The 17,616-nt window shown below is 35.4% G+C and overlaps 1 protein-coding gene across 1 annotated transcript in view; it reads left to right on the plus strand.

Moving 5' to 3' along the window:
* Positions 1 to 17,616, plus strand: part of TTC6 (tetratricopeptide repeat domain 6) — a 202,476-nt gene that overhangs the window by 109,027 nt on the left and 75,833 nt on the right. The window contains exons 8-9 of the mRNA XM_047074697.1: positions 8,946 to 9,041; positions 11,392 to 11,466. Of these exons, the coding sequence (XP_046930653.1) occupies positions 8,946 to 9,041; positions 11,392 to 11,466 (171 nt within the window). The remainder of the gene's footprint in view (positions 1 to 8,945; positions 9,042 to 11,391; positions 11,467 to 17,616) is intronic.

Here is a 17,616-nt window from a genome sequence, read left to right on the forward strand (position 1 = left end):
CATAAGAAGGGTATATTACCCTTCTTGTGTAATAGAGGTAAAATTAAATAAAAAATTCTGTCCACACATGATGTTGCATGAAATAGAATAATCAGTTTACCACTTAGCTTCCCTGCAACCAAGACAGGGATGGAATCGCATTCATATTGGATTTATTCTGAATGTTAATATTGAAACATCTTTACATGTTTTAGATTACTTGGTTAAATATTATGTTGAATTCTGTAAGGCAATACTTTATTTTTAATGTATACTCATGGTGAAATATGTATGAAATGTCTTTTTCTTTGTTGCATTCTCCCATCAGGTTTATTCTTGCTTCATGAAGTTAATTGGGTAGGATTTCATTTTTTTAAAAATATTCTGAAACTGATATAGCATAAAATAATCTAGAAAATTTGGAAGAACTCAGTGGAAACATCTGAACCATTTGGGAAAGTAATTGTTAGACAATTAGAATTTTTTCTTTTCTATAATATTATACTGTATATTAACTAACTGGAATTTAAATAAAAACTTAAAAAAAAAGAAAAGTCCTATGCTTATTATCTCATTGAAACTACACTGAATATAATATGCTTTCAAGTAACACCTTCCTTAATTAAGATGTGTTTACAAACATGTATAAAAGAATATTGGGATAAATGTGTGCTTAAGTCATTGAAAACAGAGAAGTTTTTCTTTTCTAATTTTTGGGTTGTTCACTTTTTTTTATTCATTTTAATTTATTTTTTATTTTAATTCCAGTATAGTTAACACACAGGGTTTTATTAGTTTCAAGTGTAAAATATAGTGATTTAACAATTCTGTACATTACCCAGTGCTCATTATGATAAGTGTACTCTTTAATCCCCATCACCTATTTCACCCATCCCCCCACGTACCTCCCCTCTGGTAACCATCAGTTTGTTCTCTATAGCTAAGAGTCTGTTTCTTGGTTTCTCTCTCTCTTTTTCCCTTTGTTTGTTTTATTTCTTAAATTGTACATATGAGTGGAAGAACATGGTATTTGTCTTTCTTTGACTGACTTATTTCACTTAGCATTATGCTCTGTAGCTCCATTCTTGTTGTTGCAAGTGGCGAGATTTTGTTCTTTTTTATGGCTGTGTAATATTCCATTGTATATATATACCACCTCTTCTTTATCCATCCATCAATGGACACTTGGGCTTTTTCTGTAAATTGGCTATTGTAGATAATCCTGCACTAAACATAGAGGTTCATATATTTTTCTGAATTAGTGTTTTCATATTCTTAAGTCCAGTAGTGGAATTACTGGATCATATTGTAATTCTGTTTTCAATTTTTTAAAAATAATGTCTACACCCACTGGGGGCTCAAACTCACTATGCCAAGATCAAGCGTTTTCTGCTGTACCAACTGAGCCAGCCAGGCATGCCTCTCTTTTTAGTTTTTTGAGAAACCTCCATACTGTTTTCCATAGTGACTGCACCAGTTTGCATACACTCCAATAGTGCACAAGAGTTCCTTGTTCTTGGGTTGTTCAATGATAAGTATTTTTTCTTGAGTCATTTCGTTCTTACAGAAAGCCATCTGTTTGATTGAGATGTATAAATTATATGTGGCGTATGAATATGCTGTCTCTTCAGGGTTAATCTTTATTTCTTTTTTTTAAATGTTTATTTATTTTGAGAGACACAAGGAGAGAGGGAGCAGAGAGGGGGAAGAGACAGAGAATCCCAAGAAGGCTTCACACCCAGCACAGAGCTCATGGCTGTGAGATCGTAACCTGAGCCAAAATCAAGTAGGACGCTTAACCGTTTCTTTCTTTCTTTTTAAATTTTTTAAATGTTTATTTATTTTTGACAGAGAGAGAGAGAGAGAGAGAGAGAGAGAGAGAGAGAGAGAGCATGAGCAGGGGAGGGGCAGAGAGAGAAGGAGACACAGAATCTGAAGCAGGCTCCAGGCTCTGAGCTGTCAGCACAGAGCCCAACGTGGGGCTCGAACTCACAGATCGTGAGATCATGACCTGAGCCGAAGTCGGTTGCTCAACCGACTGAGCCACCCAGGCACCCCTATGCTTAACCATTTCTAATGGTTAATCTTTATTTCTAATGTTGCATCACTTTCTTTCCCATTCCTAATCATATTTTTGAGAATTTTTTCTTTCTAAAAAATATTTTTTAAATGAGTTTATTTTATCTTTTCTCATTTGTTTTCAATTACAAATGCTTTAGTCTCTACTTCTCAAATTACTACACTCACACCAGTATCAAATCATACCTTTAATTTTTTTTTTTTTTAGCAAGGTTTATAGTATAGGATCCCCTAGCTATTAGATTTTTCTGGCCTGTAAGTCAGAAAAATAAGTTCAACCTATCACCTTTGACTGAAAACACTTCCAGATTAATTCAATTTTTGCCGCTCTGAATTTTTATATTCAGAAGTATATTCTTCAATACTTCTATTTTTGAAAATTTTTTGGTTGTTGGCTTCCTGCTTTCTATAGAAGGTTGACATTTCTATTTGGGCATTTTTCTAATTTCTTGTGTTGATTTACAATTGAATGAATATCTTTATCTTTCTTCCTTTTAAGTAGTATAAGTACTTCATGAATTTTCTTCTATGTAAGATTTTGATCTTATTTCATAAATTTTTATTTATAGTGTGTTCATTTATTTTCTAAATAATTTGTATTGCCATTTTCATTATGTTTTTGATACATGATTTATGTGGGAAAGTGTTTTTAGAACTGTTCTGACTTGGCATTATTTTAATTTTATTCTTTATCCTTATTAACATAGTAAAATATATTCTTTAGAATATCAGTGTCTTGGAATTTATTGGTATTTGCTTGGTGGTATCCTACATATCCCAATATTGTCTATTAATTCAATGGTATTCTAAGTTGTGACCATTTTGTGGCAGCACTAGCAGAGCACAGGCTTTCCAATCCATCTTGGATTTGAATCCCACTCACTTCCTGGATAATCTTTAGTTTCCACAAGTCTCGTTTTTGTTTTTTTGTTTTTTTTTTTTTTTTTTGTATGTAAAGTGGGTGTTCTGAGAATTTAATGAGAGGTTGTAGCATATTGCCTAATGAAAAGTCAGTGCTCAGTTAACAATAGATATAGCTGTTATATTGTTATATTAGTCCATTCTTCTGTGGCATATTTCTTTTACTTGATTTAAAAAACACTGTTGAGGATTTTTTAGTGCAGTTGTTTTAATCTATTTCTTCATGTGTTACCAGTAGTTTTTATTTACTTTTTGCAGTTAGAAGCTGTTTTATCTTTATTATGAATTTAGCAATGTTTTACCTTTCTTATGAATTCTATCTCATCAATTTTAAATGGTTTACTTTGGCTTTTTTAATGCTGGAATTCTACTGTAATATGGCCATCCCTGTGTTCTTTTCTGTTTGTATTCAGGAGTATTTTCATTTTAATCCTTGTTGTTTTTTTTTTTTTTTTTTTAAATTTTTGCTTTGTTTCAGATGAACCACGTAACTAGCATATGGTTAATTTGGTCTTATTGGTATTATTATTGTTGTTACTCTGTGGTTTCTGTCTTTTAAAAATCTTCTATCTTGGTTTTTTTTTTGTTAAACCACCATTGTTTCCTTTAGCAATATTATTGTTTTTTGCTGTTCTGAGTAACAAGGCCAATTAAAATTATTTAAGAACTTGCACAATAGTGGGTGAATAATTTCGTGCAGAAAAAAGTCAAATGATACAGCTGTGTATGGCAAAAAGGTCACTCCCCACCTTGAATGCTGTTCTTTCCTGGATCTCTTCTCTCTGAAGTTAACAATTATAAACTACATTGTGTGTATCCTTTCAAACACGTTCATTTTCACTTATGTAATGCAAATATATGCAAATTAATGTTTTTCCGTGTGTGGAATCACATAATCTATATTCTTCATCTTGATTATTTTGCTTAAAACATGCTTCTGTTGATTCTCATTTATTGAGTATTTACTATGAGCCAGACACTGTGCCAGGCACCTCTCCTGTATTATTTCATTTGACCTTCCTATGAACCCAAAGAGAAAGGTACTAATTATGTCTTCATTCAAAAAAATATCCCTCCTTTCCCATCTGTTCCCTTACCCTTTTCCTTACCTCTTTCTGGTGCTGATAGCTACTAACCCAGTTTAGAAGGGCATATTAATTATCCATTGCTGCAGATCAAATTATCCCAAAATGTAGCAGCTTAAAACGACAAACTATTACTATCTCACACAGTTTCTGAGGGTCTGGAATCCACTGTTTCTGGCCTAACTGGAAGGTTCTGGCTCAAGATCTGTCATGTTTGAGTGAGGATCTCAGCTGAGGCTGCATCAAAAAAACAAAAGCAAAAACAAAAACAAAACACAAAAACCAAAAACCAAAACAAAGACAACCCCTTCCCTACAAACCACACTTGCACATATATCTTTGTAAATTCTTCTATTTGGAATTCCCGGTCAAAGTATATGTATAATTTAAATCTTGGAAGATTGATGTGTATATTTGCATTTCCTTAAGTGTAGTCTAAACTTTTAATTTATTTCAGAAGATAATATTTTTGGGGGAAATATGTGATGAGCTAAAACAAGAAAGTTCATAACATAAAGGATACAAAAGATTGCCTTAATGTAAAATATTGGTAAATATTAATTTGCAAAAATAGGCATGGCATCCATGAAAATGTGATGCTTACATCTCCTAAAGGGAATCCATTGACATAAGCATACATGACCACCGGCCTCCAGCTGCTGTCCTGTAGATCTTATCAGGGCATTTGCACCAAGGCCATTTTTCCTCTGGGCTGCTCGTAGCCAGTGGCTGAACGAACACAAGGGGTTTGCTAATGTTGACCCCATTCCTGCTTGATGGAGGGTTGTTTTCACAGGAAGCGTTAGCTCCAGAACTTTCCATCTGCCTGGCTCAGAACTGCTCTGTGATCTGAGGCTCTTGCTACTCACTCCTTCCTCTCTCTTCCTCTTTCACAGGTGTCAGACTGCATCATGGTCTGAAGGCTTCTTATTGCTCCCTCTCTCTGGGTCTTCCACTGGTCGTATCTGCTTCTAACTGAACTAACACAGCTGGGGGGTAATAGGAATACTATGTAATATTACTGCAATATACTGTAATGAGTACAAACACAAACTCTGTGTTTATAAAGGAGGGGCATGTATTTTTCTGTGTTCGTATTTAGAAAATGTGAATAGAAGGAATTGAGAGTAGGCAGAATTGTTGGAACAGAAGTAAGAATTGTAGCAAGATTGGTTTGTAACCAGGACTGGTTACAACTGGTGATGATGGAGTAACCTGTTAGAAAGGTGGTCCAAAAGCAAATCAATGCTGGTGGTTGTTCACACCAATGACTAGAAGAAAAAGGATCCAGGAGGACTTTCTGACACAAAAACATGGCCTAGGACACTTTCCATACATCGCAACTGGAATCAGACCTTTGTTCAAAGAATCCTTGTTCCTTTGAATGGGAAATGGTATTTAGATACAAAGGTCTGTGTGCCCTACTTTTTAAAGGTGTATTTAACATGTTTATATATATATTATGATTATTGATATTTTTTGTTTTATCCTACCATATACTTTGTGTTTTTTATTGACTCTGGCTTTATTTCTTCTTTTATTCCTTTTCCTAAATTTATCTTTTTGTTGTTAATTTTTTTTTAAAAAGTCAGTGGTCTGGATATAATATATTCTGGTTTTATTTTTACTTTTTCTATTTCAAAAAATTGTGTTTTATCATCCCTATTTTGGAAGTAAGTGTACTGTTTCTTATTCTTATGGTGATTTCCCTCGACAGACATCTTTAACTTATCAAAATCTGATGTTGATCAATACCTTTATACTCTTTATACTCTTCCAGGAAAATTCAGTGACTTTAAAACCTTTCAATTCCATTTACCCCCTTTTGACTTAGTATGTTTTTACTTTGATATATTATTAGATATTTATCTTCTAAAACCCTCAAAACATTGTTATTAATATTTTATAAAATATAATTATCTCTCTCTTCTTTTCTTTTTTCTTTTCTTTTTTTTCTTTTTTTTCCTTTCCTTTTCTTCCTTCCTTCCTTCCTTCCTTCCTTCCTTCCTTCCTTCCTTTCTTTTTTTTCTCTCTCTAGTATCTCAGATCTTTCTGTCTGGCATCATTCTACCTTTTGCCTAAAATATATCCTTTAGAATTTGCTTTAAGGCAAGTGGGAGTTCCATAGTTGGTTAAAATCTTGTTTTTTCTTTGTTTCAAATGTCTTTATATTAGCTCATTCTTGAGAGAGATTATACTTGGGTATGATGTATTTTGCAGATATATTCTTTTAGTACACTAATGATGTTCTACTATTTTCTGGCATCCACTATTGCTGTTGAGAAATAGCAATATTTCTTAAATGTGAATTTAAGGTCTTAAATGTGAATTTTTTGAGGATGATCAACTCCTTGCTTCCTCCCAAAGTGGCTACTTTTAAGTTTTTCTCTCTTTTTCCCCCTATTTTCAATATGGTGTGTCTAGTGGCAGATTTCTTTTTATTTATGCTTTGGAATCTCTGGGATTTTTGAATGCATACTTTGATGTCTTTCATCAACTATGGAGAATTTTTAGTTATGACTTCTTCAAATGTTGCCTCTGTCCATTCTTTCTTTCATTTTCTGGGATTTTAATCATACGTATTAGCTTCTTTTTTTTTTTTTTTTCTCTCGATGCTGGATTCCGGGTAATTTCCCTTCTGGTCTATCTTATAGTTCAAGTTCATAAATTCTTTCTTCAGTTGTGTCTAAGATACTGTTAAACTTGTTTACTGTATTTTTAAATTTGGTTTTGTGTTTTTCTTTTTAGAATATTTATTTTTTTTCCAAATCTGTTATGTTCTAGTGTTTTATTTCTTTGTGTACCTATCTTTAAATGTTTATTATTGTATTTAAAATGTTATTTTTAGGAAACGTTTGAGACTAACAATGGCATTTCTTTTCTCCAGAGAAACTTCTTGTCAGAAGTTAGCCCTCAGAAATAGTTTTAGTCTAAAGTTGAGGCTTGAATTTCTTTGACCACCCTTGTGATGGAACTGAGGCTGAAAGTCTACACAAAGGTTACTTACTACTTTAAGTTTAAAGGTTTAAAACTTTTATTTTATTTTTATTTTATTTTATTTTATTTTATTTTATTTTATTTTAGTAGGCTCCATGCCCAATGTGAGGTTTGAACTCAGGACCCTGAGATCAAGAGTCACATTCTCTACTGATTGAGCCCGCTGGGCACCCACGCTTCTTTTCACTTTAAATCTGAGCATGTAGCATCTCCTGTAGCCTTGGATACTTGTATATTTTGTGTATGTACAATATTATACAGTGTATTACATTTGTGTATAAATAAATAAATAATCTATAAATAAATCAAGTTCCATAACTTAGGTAAGTTCTGGGCTTCAATTTCTATCACCCTTGCCCCAAGAATTCGTCAGTCTGTAACTCAGACTTGCAGCTGCTTTGGCAAGTATCATAACAAAAGCATCTTGAATACTGGGCTTACTTTTCCAGGTTCTTGCCTTTTCTTAGATTTTGGCCCAGTATCTGTTCATCATCATGTTAGCTTTTTGATGCTTTGAAGATTGTGTTTTTCATACTACAAGTAGCTTTCTTAGTTTTCCTCAGCAGAATTACCTAGCCTGCCATAATTAGAAGCAGAGTCATAATTGACTTTTCAGATAGCAAAACTGTTTCCATTTCTATCTGCATCCCAGCTATTATTGGATGCGTACAAGTTTTAGCAATACCTCTGGAGTAGAGCAATAACTCTGGAGTTACATCAGGTATCATATAAGCAATACTTGCTCTCTCAAGACACATTGGTTTGGCCAATATCTTGTCAGGTTCCAATATACGAACCATGTTCTCTTTTTAAAAAGCAACCATTTATTATTAGTAAGTTTTGCTGTTTTGATATCTGTAAAATACAGTATTGTGGTTTTTGTCTTTTGTTATTGTTAAAAGAATTTTCTTAAATACATAATAGCTGCTATTCCATCATATTTTGTGTAAGCATATGACAAAATAGTTCCAATAGTTCCAATAGTTCCTTGTATATCACGTAGTTTGTCTTTGAAGAGTAATGGTGACCCCAGGTATCCTTCTGCTATGTTTAGTAATTCTCTTAGCTTATACTGTGCTATAGCTGTGTTATAAAAATACACTAGAAGATAAATAAAAATCAATGCTGGTAATTCCTAAATTACCCATAGCCTTCTCCATATCTGTTCCATTCTCAGTGATAATTTCCTGGTACTTTTAAAAGCTTAATTTCCTGTTGAATACATATTGTTTGATTTTGAAATGTTAGTTGTTTGAGACCTAAAAATTTCAGCAAAGTAGCAGTATGATTTAACTCATCAAGACTACACCAGGCTGTCAAACTTAGATCTTCTAGTTGTTTCTATATACCCAAATCACTGATTATAATATAGAAGAATAACACACTTAATAATAATTTACCCTTACAACAATAAGTATACATATATAACTTAGTTGGTGGAAAGAGTTTGAATTGTAAAGCATTTAAGGAGCTTTCCATTCCAATAAAAATTTAGAATGCTTACTTATATCTGACAGAGAATAGTCATATATTGACAGTAAATTCAAATAATATGTCTTATTCACAATTCTGATATTGGCATATTAAATAGATTCAATGCTAACCTATGGGATCACAGTATCATTGATTGCTCCTGAGATTAGTACTGCCAGAAGTAAAGTAAAAGAATCTATTTGGCCAATGGCCAACACAGAAGCCAAATTGTGGGTTTTGGCCAAATATTATGGCTGTAGCTGGACTTCTAATATGTCTGTGGTAAACGTTTTCTGTACTTCTACCTTTTCCATACATTTGGTAATAATGTTGTATTATGACATAACAGTAATCAAAGGCTTTTTAAAGTACTCCACTATATAACTTAAAACTGTTATCTTTTTATAACAGAGTGTTCAAGCAAGCAAAATTTTAATTGAGAAATTTTCATCTGAAAGCAAGGAAAGTGTCGCTTTAAATCGGCATAGCAGAAGTTCTAGGGTATGTGTGATTTTTATTTTAAATTGTGGGTTGGTTGCTTTATCTGCCTACAGCTCAGATATGATTTCTAGTAGTTCTGGAAATTATTTGTTGGTGCTTCCTTATTCTGGGAAATGCCTCAGAACACTCATTACTGGTGTCTTTGCTGAGGACACACTTTCTTTTTCAAATGTGTTGTCTTTGTGACACTCAGAAGATGTTATTTACTGATCAATAGCAGAATGTCTGCTATGAATTTTCTTAAAACTTTGAAAATTTCCAGTCTTACACTCATTTATCACTTCTTGCCTAGGTCTTAAATGATTAAAGAAACATGTTTGTGAATGTTTTGTTGACCAAATGGGGGCATTGATTATGGCCATGAAACAGTAAAACTGAATTCTCTAAATGGTGATTAGACTCATGCTTATGGCTTTGTTATCACTGTAGTGTATACAAGTAAACTAATTAAATAATATACATAATTGGATAGAAAAGAGACAATGATTGAGAGAAACTAAGAGAAGAAGAAGAGTATAAACTATACATAACTGGTTTAATAAATGTCCTGCACTTTATGGGGGACAAACAAGAAACAGTTTTATTTTTCTTTCTTTAGTGCCTTCAGCCCTCTGCTCCCCTTGATGATATCTTGGGATGCTGAATGGCACAGAGTGGAAAGTCTTGGTGCCTTGGGACAAATCAAATCCTATTCTGGTCAGTTAACTAGGTTAAAGATATGTCTATGACTCCTCCTTTATCCCCCATACAGTTAAGTAATACTTTTTTTTTTTTTTTGGAGGGGATAATGTTAATATAGATCACTTTTTTGCTATTTTCCTTATAGCACTTACTAAATATTTGTCCATATGTATGTTTGATCATTTTATTCCTCACCAGCCTGGGGTCATAGCACTCTTCTTCACTCTTTTATCCATATCACCTAGAGCAGTGACCATCACATAAAGAATAATTGAACCAGTGAACTTCACCTTCTAGTTTGGAGTGCCACGTGCACTTTCTAGACTATTTTAGTAGCACTATGTACACCTGCCTGTCAGCTATTCCCAGTTTTAGTAGCTGCTTCTTCCTCCATCCTCCTACTGCCTTCTACTTTATTCTTTCTTTTTTTAATTTTTACATGTGTATTTATTTTTGAGAGGGAGATATACAGAGCATGAGCAGGGGAGGGACAGAGAGAAAGGGAGACACAGAATCTGTAGCAGGCTCCAGGCTCCGAGCTGTCAGCACAGAGCCCAACAGCGGGACTTGAACCAATGAACCATGGGATCATGACCCGAGCTAAAGATGGACACTTGACCGACTGAGCCACCCAGGTGCTCCACCTGCTACATTCTTAAAACAAGTAGGATTATGTCACTCATGTCTCAAACTGAGCAACTCCACCTAACAAATAAAGTCAGAGTGCTTCATTAAGGCTCATAACCTGGCCTCAACCAGACTTTCTAGCTTACCTCCCATTATGTTTCTGCTTTTATGTGGTCTGCATGTACCCAGTACTCTGCCTGCACCAGAGTCCTTGGTGACTCCCCCATGCCCCTGCTGCATTCTCTGTGCTTGTTTAGGCTGTTCCCTTGGCCTGGGATAGTCTCAACTCCAGCTCAGTCTATGGGAATGTTGCCACCTTTCACAGGCCAACCTGCACTACCTCTTCCCGCCAGTGTATCCAGGTCCCGTCCCCTTCAGAACTGACTCTGCCTATCTTGTGTTCTCTTTACACCAGATTCATTCATACCATCTGAAGTCAGGGCCACAGCTGCTTTGGATTACAGTTTTCTTTTCTTTCTGTTTCTACCATTACATTGGTTGAGGATATGGAACATGTCATTTTTTTTTGTACTTTCTACACTATCTAGTATAGTAGTATTTCCCAACTCTTACAATATAATAGCTCTCACAGTAAGTGATGATATTTGTATGCTCCTGTGGAGTAAAAGGTTGAGGTTGCTCATGATAAGAGGTGACTGTTCAGGGGACAGTAGCTGCTTCAGGTCCTACTAGTGCAGCCTCAGTGCCGAGGGGATCAATGGCTCAGCATATTTACGGCACATATATACACACTTGTGCCCCTTGCACCAACCAGAAAGCTTTGGTAAGTATTTGTTGTATTGTTGAATTAAAAAAAATAAGAGTTTCCATTATTTATACACTTTTTTAAATTAACTGATGGATTTTCAGTTCTGTTCCTCTCTGTGAAATCAGTGACTTCAAAGTCAGTCAGAATGCGTATTTTAATTAACATTTCTGCATTTAATTAATTTACCTAAGCATTTATAATTAGTCAATTGTCATATGATATTGTACTTTACCAAATAGTATCTATAGTCAATGCATATTTGTCATTTGATTATTTCAGTTTCTTTTCCTAAAAAAATCTGCATCATTTGAAAGTATCCAAAAATGTTTCAGCACACCACTTCCTCAATTAAAGGTATGATCATTTTTGGTTTTTATTATTCAAAAGAAATGCTTATATTTCTAGTAATAATCACTATTGATGTTTTTCTTGTTTGCTTTCCTGAAATAGTATAGTGAGTTGATTCATTCAGAATTGATTAAAAGTTTGGATTTGAGTGCGTATTTGGTAGCCCCTGTAAAATTGTGGTTGGTGGTGCCAGTTTAAGGTTTTCAACAGCTTTTGGAAGTATCTCATGTTCATAATTTGACTTTACTTGATATATTATAAGTCAAGCCATTATAATATTGACCTACATTTGCACTGGGCTCACAGTTTTAAAGCATTTTCATGAACACTAGTCCAGTCTGGTCTCAAGCTTCACAATATCCTGAGAGAAGGAAGGTGAGACAGATATTATCCTTATTTTATGTGTGAAAAAAACAAAGGTCAGAAAGTGATAAATGGCAGAGCTAGAAGTTAAACCCACACCGCCTCTTACTAAATGCAATGTACTTTCCCCTGCACGAAGAATGCACAGGCCTTTTGGAGTGGCTGGGTTTTTGGTTTTTGTTTTTTTTTTTTAGTTAATTTATTTATTTTGAGAGAGAGAGAAAGCACAATTGGGGGAGGGCAGAGAGAGAGGGAGAGCGAGAATCCCAAGCAGGCTCCATGCTGTCCACACAGAACCCACGGCGGAGCTTGATCTCACAACCTGGGGGATCATGACCTGAGCTAAAACCAAGAATTGGATGCTTACCTGACTCAGCCACCCCAGTGCCCCTGGAGTGGCTGGTGCTTACCCTCAGTGGCGTTGACATCTAGCTTCAGCTTCTGTTTTTCTGTCTGAAATCTTAGAAATCTTTCTTGACCCTCCATGTTACTTGCTTGTAACTTGCTTTTAACTTGCATAACATTAGCCTGCTTACTATGTCATTTCTGACATTCCCTTTTCTTACCGACCTTTTGATTCCTCTGTTTTATGTCTCTGTACAATCACACTATCCTTAGGATTTCTTTATTGGCATATAATTGGCATATAACATTATATTAGTTTCAAGTATATAGCATTGTAATTCAATAACAGTATGTATTACAAAATGATCACCACATCAAGTCTAGTTAACACACTGATACATTTTTTACATGTGATGAGAACTTTTAAGATCTACTCTTAGCAACTTAAACATTTTTTTAATGTTTATTTATTATTTTGAGAAAGAGAGAGGGAGACAGAGTGCAAGCAGGGGATGGGCAGAGAGAGAGACACAGAATCCAAAGCAGGCTCCAGGCTCTAAGCTGTCTGCATAGAGCCCAATGCAGGGCTTGAATTTGCAAACTGTGAGATCATGACTTGAGCTGAAGTCAGATGCTCAACTGACTGAGCCACCCAGGTGCTCCCAATTTAAAAAAAAAAATTCAGCTTGTAAATATACAATACAGTATTTTTACCACAGTGACTATGCTGTATTACATCCCCAGGATTTATTTATTTTATAATGGAATTTTGTACCCTTTGACCATCATCACCCATTTCATCCATCACCCAATCCTTGCCTCTGGCAACCAGCAATCTCTTTTCTGTATCTATGAGTTGTTGTTGTTTTTAAGATTCCATGTATAAGTGAGATTATACAGTATTTATCTTTCTCTGTCTGACTTATTTATTTAGTTTACTTAGCATAATGCCCTCAAGGTCCATCCGTGTTGTTGCAAATGGCAGAATTTCCCTTTTTTTTAAAGTTTATTTATTTATTTTGAGAGGGGGAGGGGGAGGGACAGAGAGAGAGGGAGAGAAAGAATCCCAAGCAGGCTCCACATTGTCAGCACAGAGCCCAATGTGGGGCACGATCCCACAAACCATAAGATCATGACCTGAGCTGAAATCCAGAGTTGGACACAACTGACTGAGCCACCCAAGCATCCTGAAGTTCCTTTTTTAATGGCTGAATAATATCCCATTATATATATGCAAATATATATACATCACATTTTCTTATCCATTATTCCATTGATGGGCCCCTAGGTTGTTTCTATATCTTGGCTATTGTTACTAATGTTGCAAGGAATAAGGGAGTGAAGATAGCTCTTCAGGGTCCTGATTTCATTTCCTTTGGATATATGCCCAGAAGTGGGATTGGATCATATGGTAGTTCTATTTTTAATTTTTTGAGCAACCTCCATGCTGTTTCCCTAGTGGCTGCACAAATTTACATTCTTATCAATAGTGGACAAGGGTTCCCTTTTCCCTATAGCTTTACCAACACTCGATATCTCCTGTCTTTTTTATAATAGCCATTCTACCTCTTTATTTTTTGTGTATCTATCATAGGTTTTGGGTTTGCAGTTACCATGGGGTTCATATGTAACATGTAACATCCAAAGTACATAGTAGTCTATATAAATTTGATGGTCATTTAAGTTCAAACACATTCAAAAAAAAAAAGAAAAAGAAAAAACATTGCTTTCTTTTTCTTTTCCCCTTCACTTGTCCCTTTTTACTCCCTCCTCCACATTTTATACATATGTTGTCATAGTTTACATCTTTTTATTAATAATTTTCTTATGTCTAACTGTGGCCATTTGTTTTCCACTTAAATCCCTTTAACGTTTCTTGTAAGGATGGTTTAGTGGTCACAAACTCCTTTATCTTTTGTTTGTCTAGGAAAATCTTTATCTTTCCTTTAAATCTGAATGATAACTTTGTCGGTGTAGAGTATTCTTGGTTGTAGGTTTTTACTTTCAGCACTTTGAATATATTCTGCTACTCCCTTCAGACCTGCAAAGTTTCTGCTGAATAAGCACCTGAAAGCCTTATAGGTTTTTTTCTTACAGGTAAACTTTTTGTTTCTTCTTGCTGCTTTTATCTTCTCTTTATCTTTAACCTTTGACATTTTATTATTATTTAGAAAATTTTTTTAATGTTTATTTATTTTTGAGAGAAAGAGAACAGCAGAAGAGGGGCAGAGAGTGAGGGAGACACAGAACCTGAAGAAGGCTCTAAGCTCTTAGCTGTCAGCACAGAGCCTGACTGGGGTTTGAACTCTTGAACTGTGAGATCATGACCTGAGCCAAAGTCAGATGCTTAACTGACTGAGCCACCCAGGCACCCCTAACCTTTGACATTTTAATTATTATGTGCTGTGGTATGGGCCTCCTTGGGTTCATTTTGTTTGGAACTCTGTGCTTCTTGGACTTGGAAGTCTATTTCTTTCCCTAGGTTGGGGACTTTTCAGTTATTATTTCTTCAAATAAGTTTTCTATGTTTTTTTCCTTCTCTTTTTCTTCTGGGACCACTATAATGCAAATGTTTGCCCACTTGAGGTTACCCAAGAGATCCCTTAATCTATCCTCATTTTAAAAAATTCTTTTCTCATTTTACTGTTCAGCTTGTGTGCTTTTTATTACCCTGCCTTCCAGGTCACTGTTACGTTCTTCGACATCCTCTCATCTACTGTTGATTCCCTCTAGTATGTTTTTTATTTCTGTTATTGTAGTCTTCAGTCCTGATTGGTTATTTTTTTTTTATATGTTTCTATCTCTTTATTGCATGTTTCACTGGGTTCTTCACTCTTTGGCCCATCCCAGTGAGTACTTTATGATTATTAATTTAAATTCTTTATCGGGCATATTGCTTATCTCTTTTTCATTTAGTTATTTTTCTGAGTTCTTTTCTTGTTCTTTCTTCTGGAGCATATTTCTGTTTCCCCATTTTCTTGACTTTCTGGATTTGTTTCTAGGTGGAATAGCTACTCCTTCTAAACTTGAAGGAATGGTCGCTCTTGTATATGGTGTCCCCTGTGCAGACTGTGTGCTTGGCGACTTTTGCTGTCTGGTTGGAGCTGTGGCTGTAAATGCCAGTTGCTCTTTTAAACCGTGGCTTTTTACAGAGAGAAGAAAATAATAATAAAATAAAAGTAAAATAAAAAAGGAAAAAAGAAAAGAGAAAAGAAAGGAAAAAAGGAAGAAAGGAAAAGAAGAAAAAAGAAAAGAAAAAAAAACAAAATGGGGCACCTGGGTGGCTCAGCTGGTTAAGCATCCAACTTCGGCTCAGGTCATGATCTCAAGGTTCAAGGTTCGTTGTTTTGAGTCCTGCATCGGGCTCTGTGCTGACAGCTCAGAGCCTGGAGCCTGCTTCAGATTCTGTGTCTCCCTCTCTGTCCCTCCCCTGCTCGTGCTTTGTCTCTCTTTGTCTCTCAAAAATAAATAAATGTTTAAAAAAAAAGAAAAAAACCCAAAGGGGCAAAAATAAAAACAAGACAAATAAAAAAAAAAGACAAATAAAAAAACAATAAAAAAAATAACAATTATTGAAAAATAAAAACAAAAGAACTAAAACAACCAAAGAAAATTCCTGGTTTATTTTCTGTGCTCTAGTACCACAGGGACTGGTGTGGGCTTGTGGACCTTGGGATTGCAGTTCCTGGGATTGGCTAAGCTTGCAAGCTGACCTTGGGCTGGACCGTGTTCTCGGCTAGGCTTTCAAGGTGAAGGGGGAGGGAGCATTCCTGCAGTTCCTTCCCTTTTAAACCTTGGCTCTTTTTTCTGTGCCCCGGCACACTGGGGGCTGGCATGGGCTTGCAGACCCTGGGCTTACTGAGGTCGTAAGCTTGCTGTGATGACTGGACCCACCAGTTATGGTATCCAGACCCCGATTCTATCTAGGCTTTTAAGGTGGAGAAGGACTGTAAACTGTGTTATCCTCTAGTTCCTCTGACCTGGAGAGCTTCCCAAAGCTCCTCCTCCATTTGGTCCAGTGTTGTCTCTTTTATATACTAGTTGCTCTTTTATTTTTTTTTTTTAAAAATTTTTTTTTTAACATTTATTTATTTTTGAGACAGAGAGAGACAGAGCATGAACGGGGGAGGGTCAGAGAGAGGGAGACACAGAATCAGAAGCAGGCTGCAGGCTCTGGGCCATCATCAGCCCAGAGCCTGACATGGGGCTCGAACTCACGGACCGTGAGATCGTGACCTGAGCTGAAGTCGGACGCTTAACCGACTGAGCCACCCAGGCGCCCCTAGTTGCTCTTTTAAACTGTGGCTTTTTTTTTCTGTGCCTAAGGAAAGACAAATCTGTTCCCAGTTCCTCAGAACTATCCCTCTCCACTGCCATGTACAGGATCAGGTGTGGGAGTTCCCTTTGTTTCCATGTCTTTGTCTGTCTTGCTGTTCTTTTTTGTCATTCTCTATCTTTGGTTGTTCAGAAGCTGTTCAGTTGGCCTTCAGTTCTTCAGGAGGAATTGTTGTGTGAATAGGTGTAACTTAGTGTGTTCTGTGGAGGAGGTGAGTTCAGGGTCTTGCTATATTGCCATCTTCATGGGAACTCCTCCCTATAATAGCCATTCTAACAGGTTTGAGGTGATATCTCATTGTAGTTTTGACTTGCATTTCCCTGATGATTACTGGCGTTGAACATCTTTTTATGAACCCATTGGCCATTTGCATGTCTTTGGAAAAATCTCTATTCGGTTGCTCTGACCATTTTTTAATTGGATTTTGTTGTTGTTGCTATTGAGTTAAAAGAGCTTATTATATATTTTGGATATTGACCCCTTTTCAGATAGATGGATTGCAGATATTTTTTCCCATTTTGTAGGTTGGCTTTTCATTTTACTGATTGTTTATTTTGCTGTGCAGAAGCTTTCTACTTTGATGTAGTCCCACTACTTGTTTATTTTTGCTTTTGTTGCTTGTACTTTTGGTATCATATTGAAAAAAGCATTACCAAGGCCAATATCAAATAGCTTTTCCCTATGTTTACTTCTAGTAGTTTTATAGTTTAAGAATTTAAATTGAAATCTTTAATTTGTTAGAGTTCATTTTTGTGAGTAGTGTGAGATAGGAAATTTCATTCTTTTGCATATGAATATCTAGTTTTCTTAGAGCAATTGATTGAAGAGACTATCAGTTCCTCATTGAGTATTCTTGGCTTCTTTGTCAAATATTAGTTGACCATATATGCATGGGATATTTCTAGGTTCTTGATTCTATTCCAATGGTCTATGTGTTTGTTTTTATGCCAGTACCATACTGTTTTGATTACTATTGTTTCTTAATGAATTTTGAAATCTGGAATTGTGAAATCTCCACCTTTGTTCTTTTTCAGGAATGCTTTGACTATTCAGGTTCTTTTCTGGTTCCATATGAATTTTAGGATTGTTTTTTCTATTTCTTTGAAAAGTGG

The sequence above is a fragment of the Lynx rufus genome, unplaced genomic scaffold (genome assembly GCF_022079265.1).
Source record: "Lynx rufus isolate CCGP_SWC_20201006 ecotype Redwood Valley unplaced genomic scaffold, mLynRuf1.p SCAF_13, whole genome shotgun sequence".
Lineage (NCBI taxonomy): Eukaryota > Metazoa > Chordata > Mammalia > Carnivora > Felidae > Lynx > Lynx rufus.